The sequence below is a fragment of the Ochotona princeps genome, chromosome 27 (assembly GCF_030435755.1).
Source record: "Ochotona princeps isolate mOchPri1 chromosome 27, mOchPri1.hap1, whole genome shotgun sequence".
NCBI classification, from domain to species: domain Eukaryota; kingdom Metazoa; phylum Chordata; class Mammalia; order Lagomorpha; family Ochotonidae; genus Ochotona; species Ochotona princeps.
In genome coordinates, this window is record NC_080858.1 from 8382121 (window position 1) to 8403872 (window position 21752).

Here is a 21752-nt window from a genome sequence, read left to right on the forward strand (position 1 = left end):
CCTCGGGTGTTCTATGATAGCAACGCTCAGTGGGCCAGAAGGCCAAGATCGACACCCATGTTCCCAGTAGCCCATATAAAGGGACTAAAGAGAAGTGGGAGGCAACACTTGGGAGGGAAAATGGTTGGAGGTCTTGAAGAATGGAGGAGTAACACATAATTCTTAGGTTCAGGAAGCCCAACGTGCCTCTCATAGTATACCCCAAAACAGAATCCACACTTAGACACACTGTATCTAAGCCACAAGGCACCAAAAACAAACAAAAAATCTGAAAAGCCATAGAGAGGTGGAGAAGGAATAGGTTTTTAAACAGCAGCAAGCAGAGTCCCAAGACACTACAATTACCTTTTCAAACAACTGGGAAAAAAATACAGCCGTCAAGCTAGGGCTAGAGGAATGTATTACACCTTATACAGCTATCAAGTAGACTAACATCTCAAGTAAGGATAAGGAGAAAAAATAAATTCACATGATTTAGAAGGATCTAAGACACATCTCAAATCAACCCTTAGATCCAGTCCAAAAAAGAAAGTAAGTAAGCTGTAGATTGAACATGACTAACAAGTTTCATTTTAAATTTTCATATGGAACCTTAAGCTCCAAAAAGCAAAATCCCACAATTTTTCAAGCACATATGAAATGTTTACAAAAATTAGCTACAAAACCAGTCTCAAACCTCAAATACCTGATATTATGAAAAGCTCATGGAATAAGCGCCAAGCAAGGAAACAGAATTCAATAATCGAAACACAAACCAGAAAGGACCAAAACCAGTGAGATCTTTGCTTATAAATAAGAAGTACAAATACCACGAAAATACCAAAGCCTATTCTGAAATATAGAGAGATGCTTCAAAGAGCCCTTGGAAAACTATTATTAAAGGACAAGTTTGTCTTATGACAACAAAAAAATAATATCCACATATTATCATGCTATGAAACTTCTGATTATTCCTTTTTTATGCAAGAGAGAATGGCTAAGAATATCAAGGAAACCCTGAAGAATAAGGCGGAGGGGGCTGGGTTGCTCCTTCCATCACCCTTCCAACAAGACACATTCCAGGGCTACTTCAGACTAGACAACATGGTGCTGACATAGTGAGACACAAAATATTGTGACTGATGGGAAGCACAGTTTAAATTTATCACGCAAACTTAGAAGATAATTTGGTATATCAGTGTACAAAGGATGGTTCCTGTACTAAATAGTGCTGAATCAATTAGCAATACACATGAGGAAAAACAGACCCTTTTCCACCATGCACAAATCATTAGGCGACTTAATAGATAAAGACAAATTTTTTTCCAACATTTTAACAGAGTAGAAAGATATCTTCATAATCTTAAGAAACGTCTTTAAAATATAAAATAAGCACATACCAGAAAAGGAATGGATAAGCATAAAATTATCCTTTCCCACAACAAAGAACCATAACCAAAAACCTATGTCAACGATACTACGAAAATTCACAACACAATTTAAACCGAGTATGTTTTGACTAAATCAGCAATAGGAAACAAAATAAAATGGCCGAACATCATAAAATATACTCAGTTCAGTAATAATCTGAAAAATGTAAATTAAGATATTGTGAGACCAGTGCCATGGTGTAGTAGGCTAAATGTCTACCTGCAGCACCAGCATCCCATAAGGATGCCAGTTCAAGTCCTGGCTGCTCCACCATCAATTCAGATTCCTGCTAATGGCCTGAGAAAGCAACAAAGGATGGCCTAGACCCTCAGGACCCTGCACCCACATGGGAGAGCTGGAAGAGGCTCCTGGCTTTGTATCGGCTCAGTTCTGGCCATTGAGGCCATGTGGGGAGTGAGCCAGTGGTTGGAGGTTCTGTCTACATGTCTGTATCTCTCTTAGAAAAAAAAAATACTACTTCACACAAATAAGAAAGGTTAAAAAAAAAACTGCTTAGGGCCTGGCGGCGTGGCCTAGTGGCTAAAAGTCCTCGCCTTGAACGCGCCCTGGGATCCCATATGGGCGCCGGTTCTAATCCCGGCAGCTCCACTTCCCATCCAGCTCCCTGCTTGTGGCCTGGGAAAGCAGTCGAGGATGGCTTAAGAACAATCTAAATTTTTATCCATAGAATGAATAATTCTTGTACTCATGTATCCCTACAGTAAGATACATAAGAATGCATACTCTAAACTGAATAAATTTCAAAAATGTTAAGCAAACATGACAGACCATGTGTGTAAAGTCCAAAATAATACTTGTTGGAGATACATACATTTAAACAATATGAAAACAGATACAAACACACACAAAAAAATACCAAAGTCAGGGCAGTAGATACCTCTGCAGAAGCAAGGTGGGAGAATGCGATAAAGAAATGAAATACACCTGACTCCATACACCATACTGTTTTCTTTCAAGAACAATAAAGCAATTAGAACAGCACCTTAACATCTGACAAAACTTGGGATAAATAGACATTTGCTTTATTATTTTCTACATTATTACTATGGAATTGAAATTTTATGGTTTCAAAAGTCAGAGAAATACCCTCACCTGCTCTAAGTCACTCAACAATGAAAATTTTAAGTTGCCAAGCTTTTTTGGCAAATGATCATAAATTAGAAAAATTAGGGCCCGGTGGCGTGGCTTAGCGGCTAAAGTCCTCACCTTGAACAGGCCTGGATCCCATATGGGTGCTGGTTCTAATCCCGGCAGCTCCACTTTCCATCCAGCTCCCTGCTTGTGGCCTGGGAAAGCAGTCAAGGACAGCCCAAAGCTTTGGGACCCTGCACCCGCTTGGGAGACCTGGAAGAGGTTCCAGGTTCCTGGCTTCGGATCGGCGTGCATCAGCCCGTTGTGGCTCACTTGGGGAGTGAACCATCGGATGGAAGATCTTTCTCTGTCTCTCCTCCTCTCTGTATATCCGGCTTTCCAATAGTAATAAGATATTTTTTAAAAAAACTGCTTAGTATCGATAGAAGTGTAAATTAGTACAACGACGAGTTTGTGATGGTAATTTGGCAATGTCTACTAAGATACCTATGTTTTATGAACAATTCAACCTCTATAAATACACCTTAGAGAAACTTTAGATATCCCATGCAAAACTGTAGTTGCAGAAAAGTCATGACCATTTTAAGAACAATCTAAATTTTTATCCACAGAATGAATAATTCTTGTACTCATGTATCCCTACAGTAAGATACATAAGAATGCATACTCTAAACTGAATAAATTTCAAAAATGATGTTAAGCAAACATGACAGACCATGTGTGTAAAGTCCAAAATAATACTTGTTGGAGATACATACATTTAAACAATATGAAAACAGATACAAACACACACAAAAAAATACCAAAGTCAGGGCAGTAGATACCTCTGCAGAAGCAAGGTGGGAGAATGCGATAAAGAAATGAAATACACCTGACTCCATACACCATACTGTTTTCTTTCAAGAACAATAAAGCAATTAGAACAGCACCTTAACATCTGACAAAACTTGGGATAAATAGACATTTGCTTTATTATTTTCTATATTATTACTATGGAATTGAAATTTTATGGTTTCAAAAGTCAGAGAAATACCCTCACCTGCTCTAAGTCACTCAACAATGAAAATTTTAAGTTGCCAAACTTTTCTGGCAAATGATCATAAATTAGAAAAATTAGGGCCCGGTGGCGTGGCTTAGCAGCTAAAGTCCTCGCCTTGAACACGCCAGGATCCCATATGGCTGCCGGTTCTAATCCCGGTAGCTCCACTTCCCATCCAGCTCCCTGCTTGTGGCCTGAGAAAGCAGTTGAGGATGGCCCAAAGCTTTGGGACCCTGCACCCGCTTGGGAGACCTGGAAGAGGTTCCAGGTTCCCGGCTTCGGATCGGCGCACACCAGTCGTTGCGGCTCACTTGGGGAGTGAACCATCGGACGGAGGATCTTCCTCTCTGTCTCTCCTCCTCTCTGTATATCTGACTTTGTAATAAAAATAAATCCTTAAAAAAAAAAAAAGAAAAATTAAAATTATACTCACAGTAGTCAATCCTTGAATTGCAGCCTTCCCTATAAACTCAGGCCCTGTCTACTTGCCTTTTTTAGAAAATATATGATTTACTTGGCTAGATGGAGAGAGAGCTGATAAACACACACTAGAGATAAGTACCTACCTAGATCACTTGCATGTGCTGCTTCACTCTGCAAGTGCCCACGGCAGCTATCGCTGAGCCAAGGCCAAGTCTTGGAGTTTCCCATCAGCGTGGCAGGAACGCAGTCATTTAGTTGAGATGCTCTGCTCCTTCCCAGGGTCTTAGCTGGCAGTTCAGGAGCTGGAGTTCAGGAGCTTGCACTGGCTATCAAACCCAGGCACCTTTGACCAGCATGTCAACCGCGAGCCGAACACACAGCTCCCTCGCCGTCTCAGCAGGCAGGGTGACTCTTGCCCTCTCCCAGCTCCCACCACGTGGTATTTATACCCGTCTCCCCACCCAGATACTAGCTGCAGGTGAGTACCATACCTGGGGGCTAACAAGGCACTCCTGCCTGCTGAGGAAGCACTCTTCAATAGGCCTCTAGCTGCTGCTTGTTAACCACCTGACCTGGGGCAGGGCGGTAGTGACCGATAGCAAACCACCAAGTTCTACCAATCCATAGTTTTGCAAAATTACCTGTTGTCAGAGAAGGCAAAAGAAGCAAGGAAGCACGTTGCAACGTTCTGTTGGATGAATCCACAAGGTGGGGGGGTGGAGGGCGAGTTGTTGCACGTTTGTGGAGAACAGCAAATAAATCTAATTCATTTCTTTTCCTTCAGGAATCCCCACCATTAGTAACCTCCTAGGTGGGACTACATGACTCAAGCCTGACTAAACAGGGTCTCACCTAAAGTCCCACCTGACAAGCGGCAGCAGAAATAATGGTACCTTCGCATCCATGGGTTCATTATATGTGAAATGGTACCACTGACAAGCATTTGCTGAGCAGCACAGCTGATAGAAATTGCCCAGCAAATCAAAATAAACCCAACTCTTGTTCAACCCTAAGGAGTAGTTACCTAGTGTCTTTTGTCCTCCAGAGTAACTCTGAGAAGTTCAACAGGCTACTGGGGCAGCATCCAGCAACTGGGACTTCCCGCTTGAAAAGTCTTCTGTCCTTTCCAAGCCGAGGAGGCCTCTGTCCCCATGCAGCCCTCAGCCCTCCCCCTCTGCCCCTGCCCCTGCCATGGCAACATGTGTTGGCGAGACACTGAGCTTTTTGTGATGGGTGTTTGAGGACGGGAGCTGGGCAGTGAGGCTCCGGGGAGGTCTCAAACTGGAAAAATTCACGACGCACTTGATTGTGGTGGCTGAGGAGGGTCAGCGATTTATGGAGGGTTCCATTATGCCATGGGCACGGCCCACTTCACCTTTATTTTAAAAAGGATGGTTGGTCTCAGAGCTCAGCACAGAGAGAAAAATCATGGAATGGGCATCCCTCCAGGACTGGTTCACAGCACGTTGTTACCAGCTGAAGCCAGCCTGCATGGATTTGGCCTTTTAATTTTTAGCAGTGGACCAGAGGAGGGCTGGGGAGTGGGTGCGCATTTTCTGGCGAGTAATAACACGTGATCTCCAAGGTCGGAGGTCTGGAATTTTTAACCTGAGTTAGGAAGGGTTCTGTCCCCTTGATTCTAGTCCGTTCCTATGGCAGCCCCACTTGGCCCATGTTGCTGGCTCCAGTGCCCCTTCCCCTCCAACCCCCAGGCAGGTCAGCATGGGCACCCTGTCCACTGGGCCCTCAGCCTCCACAGAACAGAAGAGAGAATGTTCTTACCCTCCTTGGAACAGGTTTCCTGGGAAGCTTTGTTGGCAGGTAAGGTTCACGCTAATGGCCTAAGATACGCCACACCTGACACCATAGAAGGCCGGCTGGTGTTATTCACTGTCTGCTCTGCCGGCCCCAGTAATCATAAAGCTAAAATTTTCTCCTTTGTCAAGATCTACTCAACACATCAGCTTTTTTTTTTTTTTTTTTTTTTTTTTTTTTTTTTTTTTGGCGTGTCTGCTGTCCTTACCTGCCACACAAAAGCCAAGATCTTGATAACACCTTATCTTAAAAGGGTTGCTAAATGGCTCCTTCTAGTGAATGCTGAGCCAAATGCTTTAAAAACAACAGGAGAGGGGCTGGTGCCATGGCAGAGTGCACTACGCCTCTGCCCATAGCACCAGCATCCCAAATGTGCATTGGTTTTATGTCCTGGCCGCTCCATTTCCCATTCAGCGTCCTTTTTATGACTTGAGACAGCGGCCCAGAAAATGGCCAGGTCCTGTGGCCCATGCGACCACACAGGAGGCTCCTGACTTCGGAACAGATAAGTTTCGACCATTGTGACCCTTTGGGGAGTGAACCAGGAAACAGAAGATGTCTTCGTTCTAACTCTGCCCTTCAAATAAAAATAAATCAATCTTAAACAACAAGGGAAGGGCTGCCACTCATGCTCCTGGTTTCTCCCTGCATCTCCCAGCCGGGAGAGCGCGGCTAACACCTGCAGGAGCTGGTGCAAGGCCCACTGAAGAGAGATAGTCCAAGGGTCATGTCTGTGAGCAAACCTGCATTCTGTGAGCCAGGCACTCTGGCCCATCGCCAGTCCATGGGAATCACAGCGCTGAGGGGTTCATGTTCAAGGTTGTTCTGGGAAGGGACTGCAGAATCACTCTGGAACTTGTCAATGGCCATGTCTTTTTCTCTTTCCTTGTTTTTCGGAATTGAGAATGGACTGGCTGTTCTCTAAGACTGAATTTCTGTCTCACATGGCCTGGGTTTCTGCAGCACTTGGGAGAGTAAGGCCTTGGGGTCTTACCTTGACTTGCTTCCCAGAACTGAGTATTCATTCCATTACTGCTGCAACAGTTGAAACCAATGAAATGGCTATACAACAAAAGGAGCCAAGAAACCCAACAGCCCCAGTATGAGGTCCTTGGCCCTCACAGGACAGTGGACTCCAACGGTACCCCTCAGGCAACCACCAGAGAGGTCACTCAGCTTCATCCTGACACTGAGTTACACCCAAGAACAGGAAAGGAAGACAGGAATTTACTGCACAGTGGCTCTAAAGCACAGAGTTCTACCACCGGTTATACCACACCACATTGCTGCCTCTGGTTTCATGGTACTCATTCTGATGTCTAGCCATTCCAAGCACGCTAGGGGGCTTACATGAATTCTCAGGAATCCTGGAGGTGGCTGTACAACTTACAGATCTCACCAAGAGTGCCAGGGGCTGAAATGTGTTCAACCCGAGTTCTTACATGGAGGCCCTGACCCCTTAGTGTCTGTATTTGCAGGTGGGGTTTTTCAGCAGGTAATTTAAGTTTAACGAAGTTTTGAGGGATCCAATAGAACTGGTAGGCCTGGCCTGTTTTTCAGAGAGGGAATGAGGGAACATTCCCCCTCTCCGTGTGTAGAGACAGAAAATAATGTCAAGGAAACAAAGCAAAAAGGCGCAATTGACAAGCTGAGAACCGAGCCCTCACCAGAGCCGGCCATGTTCTGCCTCTGGTGAGAAAAGGAGTGTGTGTTGTCCCAGCTACCCAGTCTGGCAAAGAAAAGCTGAAAGAAAAATGTATTTTAGTTAACGCAAAGCCATATGTGTAGGTGTACACATACACATTTTAAAATTAACCAAGATGATTGAGTGAGCTGCCTTACTCAGGCATCTCTGGAAGTTGTGCCTGCCAAGTTTTTATCTCAATACTTGGAGATCCAAGGCTGCATCCAAGCCATCTGAAAGAGGGTGTGCCTCTAAAATAGGCTGTCTCGTTGATGCTATAAATCTCATTCCTAACACCTGTTTGTTTAAAGAACTTCACCAGCTGCTTATGAACTTTCATTGTAATAAACCTAGACCTAAACACTCACATCAAAGTAAGAATAAGGAGAAGATTTAAATGCAACATCCTAAGGTACTATCTAGCTCTGGAGTTTGACCAGTGTTTTGTTTTTAGTTTTCCAGGACCTAGGCTGTAAAAATTAGCTGAATTTTGCAGTGAAATGCTACCCAGAAACCTGAATGACCAATCGCAACCCTGCTCCACAGTCATAGAGAAGCACGCAGGCTAAACCCCTCAGCATGCCTGGGGTGTACTTTTGAATGTTGATGTATACTCATCAGGGTCCCCCACAAGCACACAGAGCTAATTAAAGATCACCCTTCAGAACAATCTCACAAAGCTAAAAACAAGACAACGTCTAGAAAACAGTCATGTCCTCAGACCAGACTGAAAGTGGACACCACAGCAGAGTATTGCAAAATGTTGTGGAAAAATCGAATTAAAAGTTAGGCTTATCACTGTGTAAAAGGGTTTCGAAATCCATGCCTACTTTTTTCATAATACGCACTTTCCATGAACTTTCTCAAGAGTCGTCCTTATTTTACTATGAACTACACTCTGACAAAATAATCCCACATTAATTTTCTCAAACTTCAATATATCTATACAGAGAATCGTCAACGATTTCAGCTTCCTGACTTGTTGAAACTTCTATCCAAAATCCCAATGCCAAACTTGCCTCTCTTCCCATTTCTCTTTATAATCATGATTAAATCATTTAGCCAAACGGTCATGTCTTTCTCTGCCTAAAAATTATAGATAATGACCCTATCCGTTCATTGCTTTCTATATGTCATAGACATACTTGTGAAGCTCATGCAGGATTCTGTATTCAGATTTTTAAACATTTAAGTCAACACCTGCATTTTGAATTCCTGAGGGAGAGTTAACATATGAAAATCATTATTGAAACATCTGACAGGATTCTTAGTCCTTCCAAATTCATGGGATATGTTCTACCTAAATGACATTCAATAAAGAATTATGCTTTCCTTTTTTAAAGCCCTTATCTGAAACGTTCTAATGTTTGCAACATGATGTTACTAAAACTTTATCTGAAATTTTCTAATGTTTGCAACATGATGTTACTCAGCAGATGGGATACAGGACCAATGCAGGAAAGGAAAGAAAATCTGAAAGCATGAGGGGGCAAAGGAAGCCCGCACTTTCCAGGGGAATGTTCCCTACAAGGGCCAAGAGGGCAACAATGACTACACACCCTCAGTGGAGACGGGAAACCTGCTCTGAAATCGACTTCAGAGTTCAAATGCCAAAGCAAATAAATCACTGTAAGTGGAATACTGTGAAAGGTAAATGGGCTTTAAAATATTGGTGCAGGGTAAGTTTTCTAATTTGAAAGTATTCATGACTGTCAGATATGATGAGGGGATGTGTCCATCAGGGTCTGGATGTCTCTTGCAGGTACATGATTTATTATTTTCATACCAATGCCTCGTGTGGTATACACCCTCAACAAATGACACTGGATGAAGACAAACAAGCCCAAGTTCAAACATGCAATGTTTCACTTAAGCCAACTCTGGGTGCATTTGAGTAGGAAATAGGGAAAGGCCCAAAGGTATATAGATTCCTTCTATCCATCAACATTATTTTTAACCAATAAGAATTCAAGGAGGATGAGCAAATCAAATCCTATCTGACCCAGCTAATCAACTCATTCATTGGTGACAAAATAGGACGAATTTATGCTTCCTAGGGTTTCCTGCCTTGCCATGCCAAGTTTATCCTCCGAGATGCTGTATCACTTTGAACTGTCACTGTGGTATGACTTACAACCCTCAAACCACCTATGAAGGACTTTGAGAGTTCCTTTACAGAAATATTGGGTAAATGAAGCAAGACTTCAGTCATCTCTCTGACTGAGGGTGAAGAGAGTCACATTTATGAAGAGGCAAGAAATAACCAATGTTTTTTCAGAATCCCACTGGCCTTAATATGTGATCACCATCCACAAGGGCTTCTTTGATATTTGTCCATTGAATATTCATCAGGTCTCCCAGGATGGGTCAATAAAAGTCAGGGAAGGAGATGAACATATGATCAGGTTCTACAGTGGGAGTGGCAATCCCCAAATCCCAGGTCCAATGGCTACCAACCCCCTGTAAAATGAAGTGATGCCATCTGGAAGGAGATGACCAGGGCACAGAGCCCTGGCAGAGGGAGACATGTCAAACTATAGACAGGGGCATGCAGCAGGCAGCCTGAATCCAGTCTACACTCTGCAAGTGGGTTTGCTTCTACTTCAGCCTCATGGATGGACCTATACTGCTTTGGGAGTGGCAAGCACTGTGGGTCAGTGGCTTAAGCTGCTGCCCTGTGGGACACTTATATGCCATATCGGAGTGCCTGGGTTTTGGTGCCAGCTCCATTACTGATTCCAGCTTACTGCTAATGCGCGTTCTGGAAGCCTGCACGAGATGATTCAAGTACTTGGTTCCCTAACACTCATGGATGGAGCTCCTGGTTCCTGGCTTCAACGCATTAACCTCTCAACTTTTAAATAAACAAACCCAAATAAATTCACTGAACTATACAAGTGATATGAGGCATCTGCTGAGTTAAAAATGATCATTCTGGGGCAGGTGCTTAGTGCAGCGGTTAAGACACCACTAGGGACACTGACATTCCATGTCACAGTGTCAGTGTGACATGCAGCTCCATTCCCAATTCCAGCTTTCAGTTAATGAGTTCCCTGGGAGGCAGCCAGTGTTGGTGTGTGTGTTTAGGGCCCTGCTACCTATGTTGGGAGACCAGGATTGAGTTTCTGCTTCCCAGCATTAGCCTGAACCAGCCTGGGCCACTGCAGGTATTTGGGGAACCAATCAGTGTATGTGAGATCTCTCTCTCTCTCTCTGGCTTTCAAATAAATACATCTTGTTATGAAAATTTAGGTAAAATAGAACCACTTCTCCTTTGAAGTGGTTAATAAAAAGAACTAACTTATTGGATGCTCATGTCAGCCAATGCTGTCTAAAAATGCTTTACATGTATTAATGTGTCTAATCCTCTCAGGCCAACTCCGAGGCCACAGTTAACATCGTCACCATGATGCCAATAGAGAAAGGGAAACCTCTAGAGGTGGAGGACCTTTGCCCCACTCTGGGCATGGTGATCACCCATCTGCACTTCTCCAGCAGCCTGCCTGTCTTCTACCTTCCCTGACACTTGGATGTGCTCTCCTGGGCGCAGTCACACGCCATGCAGCAAGGATGAGCTCTGGGCCAGCAGAAAGGCATGTCCTCCCTGGCCAGGCTGCTCACTGGTCTGGGGACGCCTCTGCCTGCTGCTCTGCTCCACCTAGATTCTCTGCTGAAAGCATGCATATGTCTGCTGAGGGGCCTGTACTCAGGCTGCGTGCTGTGAGTGCACTTCCAGTGCAACCTAGATCCGAACAAAGAAAACCAGAAGGGCAGAGCATTGGCTGTACCCAACGGTCCTGATGTCACACTCAGGGAGCTGACAGGAAATGACATACACCCCATGGGAGCCTCAGTTCTACACTGTCCATGCCCCAAACATGAAGATGAATTTTCTCCCTACACTGAATTTGCTTCTTTGGGACTGAGCGTTGTGATGTTGAGTTAAAGAAAGGATAGGAAATACCTTGATGTGTCTTCTGTTAATATGCCTTGCCTGAAAGGACAGACAGACTTCCCCCTGAGTATGTCGACAAGCTGCCGCCGGGGTGACTAAAATACCCAGAATATCTTAGTGATCAGCTATTTTTAAAATCACTCGATTTAGAAAACTCCAATCACGATAATTTCATGGGAATTCTTAGTACACAAATTAAAAGTTTTAAATTACTCTGCAAGATTCTGTGAAGGCAAATAATCTTAATTAGAAGAAATTCCTACACCAATGCATATTCATCAGGTGTCTTTAACGTCTGTCCCTGATACAAGATTATCTTGAGGACTGTTCCACGCCCCACAGTTGCTGTGGTCAGTAACAGTGTCACAGGAGAGTCTGTTTAGTCTCTCCCCATTCACCCCTCTTGGCACAGCTTTGTCCCTCTGATCTCAAGAGAAGTAACAACCCCCACCTTAGAGCCCTGCTTCAGTTACACACTAAAGAGTTGAAGAAGGCCCCTGCACTCCACTTCAATGTCATAGAAACATACCAAACCCCAGGTGGTGGCCAGGCATCTCCAGGAGGAAAATGCAATGGCCTTAGGTGTGTCAGGGACTCAGCCTGGCTGATGTTTCGCCACTCCAGATCCTGCGTGAGTTGGTCCTCTCATGAGGGACAAATGAGGGACCCTCTCATTTGAGGTATGATAACAATGACCATCCCATCAGGCTGATGTGTGGAAGAGAAACGACACATCCAAGCCATCCAGCTGGGCAGGCACACAGTTGGTGTTCATAAGGGCATCCCAACATTCATTTAGCAAAACCAGGTGTGCACCTGTGAGAATACTCACTCCTAACAGCTAAGCACTGTTCTGGTGGGAGCAGCGTATCCATTAGCTGAGTCCCGAATAGACCTCGGCCTCAGCCAGCACCCTGGGTTTTCCCACTTGAGACTAGGATGGATTAAGAATGGGCTTGCTCCAGTTCTACTTCCTGCCTTAGAACGTTATTTCATAAAACCCACTAATGGAACCTCCACTTAAAAAGATCAAATGAACACTGCCCTATGTGGCAACCCTAGGTACAGGCTTCCCCCACCACTGCCCCACCACCTGCTTTCTGCACTATCAACTTACTGTACTTTTGACTGTTTGTTTAGGAACAAGGGTGGGACCAGGGCACCAGAGGACAAGGCCATAGTGTGGCTGTTTTGGTTATGGAGGCTGCTCTGTTGGGGGTGGCCTGTCCAGCTCCAGTGAGGTAGCGTCAGACCCCTTGCAGGCACTGGGAGCTCCAAAGCAGGAGCGGGACACCAGGCCTCCCAACCCCAGCGAGGCCAAAGGTGCCTCCCGCCTGGGTCACCAAGCAGGTTGCAAGTTAGAGGAGCAGGGCGCATGCACAGCTGGGTTAGTCTCAACTTGACCATGCGGCTTTGCATTCCAGGTTTGGCAACCGCGCTTAAGGCAAAACAGATTTGATGCTTACAATGATCCCAGCCCAAAATGGAGTGGCTCTGACTAGCAGGGAGGAGCTGATGCTGGCCATGAGGAAGCCCACCACGGTCACGGCGATGCCCAGGGCCAGCTGCAGCAGCGCGAGCAGCAGCGGGAAGCGGCAACCGCAGCACGTCCGGGCCTCCTCGTCCCCGCAATCCTCGCGGGTCCCCGCGCCCTTCTTCAGCCCCGGGTCCTCGGGCCCTGCGGCGTCCGCGGCCGGCGGCGCCCCCTGCCTCTGCTGCCCGCGGGACTGCCTGTCCTTGCCCATGGCTTCTGGTGGCTGGGTAGCTGGGTGGCTGGGTGGCTGGGTGGGTTCGTGTGCCGCGCCCTGGGCGCTGGAGCGCAGCGCGGCGCGGGGCGGGCTGAGCCTGCTCTGGTATTCGAATTACGGAGGCTGAACAAATATGGAAAACATTTGGAGACGCCTGGAGCCTCCCGGGCCACGGGAGCTAGCAGCAGAGGGGGGATCCGAGGGGGGTCGCCAACTGCCAACGCGCTGGGACACAGCGTCCGCGGGGGGCCTTGGCCTCCTACAGCCCGTGCCCTTGTGATCCGCTGCGTGTGTGTGTGTGTGTGTGTGTGTGTGTGTGTGTGTGTGCCCGCTCAGCTCAGAACTCCAGCATTTGTTTTGGTTTTCCGGGAGGTGCAAATGCAAGGTGATGAACGCTGAAATCATTTGCGTTTAATTAATGCACAGTTTAATCCGAAATAGGCACTGCTGGGCTCCAAGCTGTGAAATCATTTCCAGAAGTTAAATTGGTCGTGCTTTCCGCAAGAGGCATAGGTGCTTCCCTTTCTTTTCAAATTCTAGAATCCAACTGAAATATAAAAGCAATTTTCCCCCACCGAGGTATTTGCTTTTGAAATAACTGTTTACAGAGGTGTTGGACTAATGGTGATCTCTTGTCCTCTTTAACTGTTGTTATTAAAGTTTCTGTAATGGTGTTTAGGAGTGGCCAGCAAGCATTCACCAGTCGGGGCTGCGGGAAGAGGGAGGCTATGGAGCTCCCAGAAGGAGACTTTACACACCGGGGGATCAAGAGTTCTGTTTTAAAAGCACCTACAGTGTGCTAAAATTTAAGTGTGTTCAAGTGACCACAGACTTGTCCCTGGCCCAAAGTTACAAATCAGTAAAACTGATTTTTCTCTCTCTCTCTCTCCATCCCTAGACATGCCTACTTTGTAGCACTCGGATCAAATTTCAGCGAAACCACTAAGGAAGGATCCCATTGCATTGTCATATTTATATCCTCTTTTGATATGGGCATCTCAGCATTCAGAGAGCTGTGCTCAAAAGCACATGTGCTTGCCAAGGCGCTGGGAGAGATGAGGCCTCCTGCTCGGCTGCTTAACATATTTGCTATCAGCTAAGGTAAAGCAGGCTGAGATCCTGCGCTGTCTCCTGGGAATTACAAAAGAACCATCCCCGGTTTCCGTGCTTTATAACATGCACAGAGGTGCCTCTGAGGAGGAAGCACATTTTTCACCCATTGAACATCAGTCAAGGAAATCGTGGGACAAAAGCAGTAGGATCCAAGCCACTCTCCAGGGAGGCAGAGAGGCTGGGCAAGGTCATGTCCACTTTGGGGCCAGCACAGCGTCGGGATTTCTAATGTGAACAAACAGGAGTTGGCCTTACACCAAGGCACAAGCTTGATTTGGGCCTGACGAAACGGAAAAATGTGCGTCTCTTCTATGTAAATACGGTAAACGTTTATAGAGAGCCGACTGACTAGCTAGAACCAAGTGTGTTTAAGGATAGGGTTAACAGTGACATCTGTTCCAAGCAGGAACTTTGCAGGATTGCCTTATTGACTATTTCCAGCGCATCAGGACGCTGAATCAGCAGACCGGGGAGCCCCTTCCCTTGCCGGCGGTGGGCGGAAGGGAATCCAGATGTGAATGCCGGTCAGAGGGCTGGTAGGTTACCTGTGGACAAACACTCGGGAAGACTGACCAAATCACAACGTTAAACAGTTACCACAGTGGCAGTATTTCTACTGCAGCAAGGGCTGCTGTTTGTACTCCAGCCTAGTCCATGAAGGCCATCAAATTCCCAACGGCTAACTTGGACATAGGCTCTGTATGTTGACCGTTAGGTTTGAGTTATTATGTGAGGAAGAAAGTATCACTAACCTTTTTTTTCAAATCTCAAATTAATTAGATGCAATTAAGAATAGTTAAGGGCCTGGTGTGATGACTCTATAGCTAAATCCTCACCTTGTAAGTGCCAGAATCCCATATGGGCATTCTATTTCCCCTTCAGCTGCCTGCTGTGGCCTGGGAAAGCAGTTGAGGACAGCTCAAAACCTTGGGACCCTGCGTCCGCGTGGGAGACCCAGAAGAAGCTCCTGGCTCCTAGCTTCGCATTGACTCAGCTCTGGCCGTTATGACCATTTGGGGAGTAGACCAGAAGATTGAGAATCTTTCTCTTTGTCTTTCCTTCTCTTCATAAACCTGATCTGTATTTCCAATAAAAATAAACAAATCTTAAAACAAACTGACAATCCATTAAGAAAAACAAAGACTCGCTAAGGAAGATAAGAGGAAAGTCCTATAGGCATTCATGTTTTACAAGAAGCGAGCTTCACAATTGTTCAACAGTTGTACTAACAGCAGTTCCCAATTATCCACTTGGAATATGCTCCCAAACTCTCAATGGATGGCCGGAATCTTGGATGGGACTGAGCCCCATATGCCATGCTTTCCCTATATACATAAGATGATGATGTAGCTCATACATTAGGCACAGGAAAAGGTTAACAATAATAAAATATGCATTTTAAAATACAGAAATAGAAATTTAAGAAGAAATAACATGAATTGTTTATTTCTAGAATTTTCCATTGCATCTTTTCAGAAAGTAAAATCTCAGAAAAGAGGGATGACTATATTTCTCTAATGAAAGCTTACTTTTAATTGCTTAGCTGAGACAAATTACAAATGAAACCGGTGGCAGTGAACGGCAGCCCAGACACCTTGCAATCCTTCCAGCCTATGTCAATTTCCACCTTCCAGGGAAGAAGGCAATAGTGTAGGGAACCACGTGCCTGCTCAGACTTCCAACAGCTTGGCGGAAGCTGTCTCAGAGGGGGCTGGTCCTGGGCAGCGCCAGGAGATGACAGTGCCGCCGGCTGGCATCATTTCACTTAATTGAAACGGTAAACTAAGGCTGGAGTGACAACCGTTGTCAAATCCTTACTGACAGGCATCAAAACTGCAAAGTGATTCAGAGAAGCTCTTCTTGACCCACAGAGCAAAAATCACCATTTCCAGCACGTCCACAGGTTAATTGAAAACCAGGTATTCTGAGTCTTAGTAAACAATGATGTTACTGCTTCTAGGTTAAGCACTAACCTCTACGTACATCTATAGGACTGAAAGAAAAGTGTAAAGTACAAACAACATTTGTTCAGACACGCTTGTCCTCCTAGCTTAGAACATATGAGACTGTGAATGAAAAATTACAAAAGAGGACTTGATAGAAAATTTAGGATTATTTTGATCCTCTTCAGCAAGAAAAAAGCAAAATAAATTTAGAATGTCTATTTTTTTGTGGTCTCTCTCAAGTATAATATTATTCTGAAGCATTTATGCCTCCGAGATTCAAAACAGGGATGATAACTCTTTAAAACTAACGTCAATAACAAAACAGCGTTAGGAAATCCAGCTAGAAATAATCTCTAACCCAACATATTTCTGAACACATGATTGTAGATTCTGCCAAATACGAGGACAACCAAAGGCTTCATAGAAAATTTTTTTTTTTAAGATTTTATTATTATTGGAAAGCCGGATATACAGAGAGGAGGAGAGACAGAGAGGAAGATCCTCCATCCGATGATTCACTCCCCAAGTGAGCCGCAACGGGCCGGTGCGTGCCGATCCAAAGCCGGAAACCAGGAACCTCTTCCAGGTCTCCCACGTGGGTGCAGTGTCCCAATGCATTGGGCCGTCCTCAACTGCTTTCCCAGGCCACAAGCAGGGAGCTGGATGGGAAGTGGAGCTGCCGGGATTAGAACCGGCACCCATATGGGATCCCGGGGCGTTCAAGGCGAGGACTTTAGCCGCTAGGCCACGCCGCCGGGCCCGAAAATTATTTTTTAAAAATATTTTATTTATTTTATTTTTATTGGAAAGTCAGATATACTGAGAGGAGAGACAGAGAGGAAGATCTTCCGTTCGCCGATTCACTCCCCAAGTGGCTGCAACATCCAAAGCTGTGTCGATCCAAAGCCAGGAGCCAGGAGTTTCTTCCGGGTCTCCCACACAGGTGGATGCAGGGTCCCAAGGCTTTGGGCCATCCTTGACTGCTTTCCCAGGCCACAAGCGGGGAGCTGGATGGGAAACAGGGGCTGTCAGGATTTGAACCGGCACCCATACGGGATCCCAGAGCATGCAAGGCGAGGACTTTAGCCACTAGGCTACCGCAACAGGCCCTCATGGAAAATTATTACAGGGGCCAGCAATGAGATGCAATGGGTTGAACTGCTGCCTACTACACCTGCATCCCACATAGGTCCCACTTTGGGTATGCACTACTGCACTCCTATTCAGCTCCCTGCTGGTGGACTTGGGGAAACAGTCGGGATGTCCCTGCTGTCCGTGTGGGACACACGGATGGGGTTCAGGACTCCTCATTTGGGCCTGCCTCAGCTCTGGCAGTTGAAGCCAATAGAGAGTGAATCAGTGAATGGAAAATATATTCCACCTTTCAAGTAAATAAATTCTTTACAGATAGATAGATAGATAATATACATAGAAACCCATTACATACAATAGGTAAATCATATATATATAATGCTGAGCTATTACATTTCTAAGGAGTATATCAAGTCCCTTTAATAAGCAATTAAATATATCAAAAACATCCATTTATTTTATGTAAAAAAAAAATCAAATACTCTAGACAGAACTGTTGTAATCTGCAACACAAGTGTCCCCAGGTGTCTTGCTGGTCTCTACATCTAAAATGACTAGGGATTTTGCTGATGAGCAGTTCTGTGTGTGTGTGTGTGTGTGTGTGTGCCAACCAAAGAAATCCCCCATGCTTAGTTCTTCATTTCTGTGTTATTAATTCTAAATGTATCTTTGGCTCACCTCCTCAAACAAGAATTGACTTGTTTATGATTTTTGCATGGCAGTTTGGATTTTCAAATTGCTGTCATGTGAGTGATGCACTCTTCATGGTCAACTGATGGTTAGAAACTTTCCCATTCTGCAAAGATTCGGTAAAGATAATAGATATCAATCAATTCTTCATGCATTTCACTTACATGCTAGATGCTTTTTATCATCTCAGAATTTTCAGTGTGTTCTTTTTGTATGTGTAATTTTGATGTTTGTAACATGAGCATATGATACAACAGAAATAGCTAAGGTTGTTTTCAGTAAGAAATACAGAAAGAGAAATGGTAGTCTATTCCCACAACCAAATAGTCCTTGCCATAAGAAAGGAGTGACCTCCTGATACAGGCATTATTTTGCTATTAGAAACACAGGAATGCATCCCACTCCAGTTCATTTATATACAAACTTTTTAAAGATTTATTTACTTGAAAGACAGAGTGACAGAGAGAGAGACACACACACACACACAAAGAGAGAGAGAGAGAGACAGGCAAAGGGAGATGAAGAGAGACTCTTCCACCCATGGTTCACTCTCCAAATGCCCACAGTAATCAGCGTTGGGCCAGCCTCCTTTTTGTGTGGCAGGAACTCAGGTTCTGGAGCCATCATTGCTCAAGCAGCTGCCTAACCGGTTTCACCATGACACCTGTCCCATATTAAAAAAAAAAAAAAAAAAAAAAAAAAATGAGAAGGAAAACCAATCTATGGCGGTAGAATAAAAAAAATTCTTGTGAAGTTGGGGTAAGAGAATATAAAGGAGCAGCAGGGCCCAGGCTGGGCAAGAGGAGTGTTCTGTGTCTTGAGTGGTGGTCACCGTGGTACAAACGGTTGTCAAAAGTCATTCTGGGGCCCGGTGGCGTGGCCTAGCGGATAAAGTCCTCACCTTGAATGCCCCGGGATCCCACATGGGTGCCGGTTCTAATCCCGGCAGCTCCACTTCTCATCCAGCTCCCTGCTTGTGGCCTGGGAAAGCAGTCGAGGACGGCCCAATGCATTGGGACACTGCACCCGCTTGGGAGACCTGGAAGAGGTTCCTAGTTCCTGGCTTCAGATTGGCGCGCACCGGCCCTTTGTGGCTCACTTGGGGAGTGAATCATCGGACGGAAGATCTTCCTCTCTGTCTCTCCTCCTCTCTGTATATCTGACTTTGTAATAAAACAAATAAATCTTTTTAAAAAAAGTCATTCTGGATCTCAGGCCGGGGTGTCTCCATGCTCAGATCTCTGACTCCAGCCACCACGTGCGCGTGGTGAGCTGTTCATAGGCAGCCAGCATGCCTTTTGGCACCAGGCCTTGCCTGTTGGCCGCGTGGCCAAGAGCTCTGGGGTTTTTGTTCTTTGAATTGCTGCTTATGTAGCTCCACATTGAACCCACTGTGCTTCTGGGATGTGAAATCAATCCTATAGATCCCAACGACAGAGTAACTTTTCCTTTGAATAACTTGTGATCACTGAACAATGCTGACCACCGAACACCAGTCCATGCAAAACCTAAGACTCGGGGCTTGTGTAGCAGAACCATATCCTATTGCCTGACATGAGGGTGGGTCAGGAGATGGGTCACATTAGGCAGAGCCACGACATCAACCAGCATGCCAGAGAACCATATCTGGGGGTAGATTCTATGGGGGATGTGTGGGCCAAATCCTGTGGAAATTCTAGCCCCATGGGTTAGCTCAAGAGTTGGGGTGGTGATGGACTAAGCTATGTGTGACCAAGGAGCCTGCCATCAATCACAGGTTAAGGAACCAACAACAGTCTGGACTGGTCAAGGCAGCAGCACCCAAATGTGCATCCTGAATAGGCAGTGGGGTGGGCCAGGCTGCAAGGTTCACCAGCTCATACAAGGCCAAATGGAAGACCAGACTACGCCGGGCACTGGCCTAAAACTCAATGGCATATATGAGAACTGGGTCTGGGAGTGGATCAAGCGTAAGAACTTGAGAAGCTCCCCTGGCGTGTCATAGCTCCCACTGGTGAACATGTGGTCCAGATCTTGGGGTCGGACAAGCTGGGCAAAGTAGCTCCAATGGCTGGCCAATGTGTGATTTGGTAATGGAATGGGGTGTACCGGGCAGGACTGAGCAAACCTTAGCCCACAAGCAAAATTAGAAACCAGGATGGAGCACTGGTCATGCCGAGCTAGACTCTTGCACCTACTGGTCTGCATGAGCCAGGGACGCCAAGCCACAGTGTCTAAGGCAGAGGTCGGGACAGGTGAGGGGCTGAGTCAAGCTGAGTCACAGCAACCACTGGCATGCACATGATCTGTGGCTGGAAACAGGCCCAGTTGGGCACTTAAGGGGACACCCTAACTGGGTTGAGGTTCCCACCAAGGGGCATGGGGACTGGAATGGGGGCTGAGTTCTGATCAGGATACAGTTGTAGTCTCCCTTGGCACCGAGCCGGGCCAGACTCCAACACCATCTGGTGTTCTGGAGGACCAGGGTAGATGTGGGATGGACTAGGTAAGGTCTCAACCCCTACTGATCCATGTGTGAGCTGTATGTGGGTATGGATGAGCCATGGCCGGGCTGAAACATTCAATAGGAAGAACCAGACTGGGTTGAAGGCCAGTCAGGAAAAGCCACTGTTCCTGCTAGGACAGGAGGTGAACCGAGTAGGGCTGGTTCATGGACTCCCTGGTATGCTCGAAATCTGGCATTGGGAGGGGTTCTGATGGAAGAGCCTGGGCAACTCCTCTGGCAGGACACAGTCCCTGCAGGTAAGTACAAGAAGCAAGATAGGAAACAGCCCAGAATAGGCCATGGAAAGTTTCCCACTGGCATACATTTGGCATGGGTCGGGGGCAGACCAGGCTGAATCAGTTCATATCATCCACTGGCAAATCCAAGCACCAGAACAGAGTGTGGGTCGGGCCAGGTTCGGTCGTGACAAAAACCAGTGCACATTACAGAATGCCAAGGTGAGGTTACCTGTACCAGATGTGACCGCAGTGCTCAACCAGCACATGTGAGAACCAGGAAGGGAGGGGCCAGAGCCGACAGGGGAAATATGCCGGGGTGGGTTCCCTTGCTGGACAGCTACTCCCACTGCAGAGCATGAGCTGGGATGGGGACAGACCACACTAGGCAGGGCTATAACACTTGTAGGCCTCATGTGGACTAGATCAGGGAAAAGCCAGACTGGGCTGATCGTTCCTACTGGTGCAAACTACAATTAGAGTGGGTGAGGGTTGTTTGGACTTAGCTGCAGCATCAGCTGACAGAAGCTGGCACTGGGGGCTAATTCTGTCAAGTTAAATCCCAGAACCACCTGGAGAGTGCATAATCTGGGAGTGGGAGAGGCCTGGGAGGGAAATAGTGGGCTCCTCCCTCTTGGGTTACCACTCCCACTGGAGGGCACAAAAACCAGGACAGGGACTGGGGTGGCTAGACAGAAAGGCACCCAACAGCATGTGTGTGGGCTGGATATTTGGGCTGGTTGGGATGAACTAGGCTTCAATGCTCATTGACATGTATGAGAGCAGAAGGGGATGTGGGACAGACTGGACTAGTCTGCTACACATACTGGCAAACCAGGGTAGGGGGTGGGCCTGGTGGGGGTTATTGTGGGTCACTCTGACTAGGCTGCAGCTCCCACTGGTTTTTGTGAGGGCTGAGTGCTGGGCAGAACCAGGCTGGACTGCAACACCCATTGGTTCCAGTGGAAGACAGTGCTGGAAACAGAACCGACCCAGCAATTGC

The 21752-nt window shown here is 46.2% G+C and overlaps 1 protein-coding gene across 2 annotated transcripts in view; it reads right to left on the reverse strand.

Moving 5' to 3' along the window:
* Nucleotides 1–21752, reverse strand: part of SSPN (sarcospan) — a 109729-nt gene that overhangs the window by 23508 nt on the left and 64469 nt on the right. Inside the window, exon 1 of one of the 2 annotated variants that reach the window (XM_004592629.3) lies at nt 12906–13293. The exons of the other annotated variant lie outside the window; for it this stretch is intronic. Coding sequence (XP_004592686.2) covers nt 12906–13184 — 279 coding nt within the window. The 5' untranslated portion in view covers nt 13185–13293. Of the gene's footprint in view, nt 1–12905; nt 13294–21752 lie in introns of those variants that run through there. 2 annotated transcript variants of the gene reach the window in all.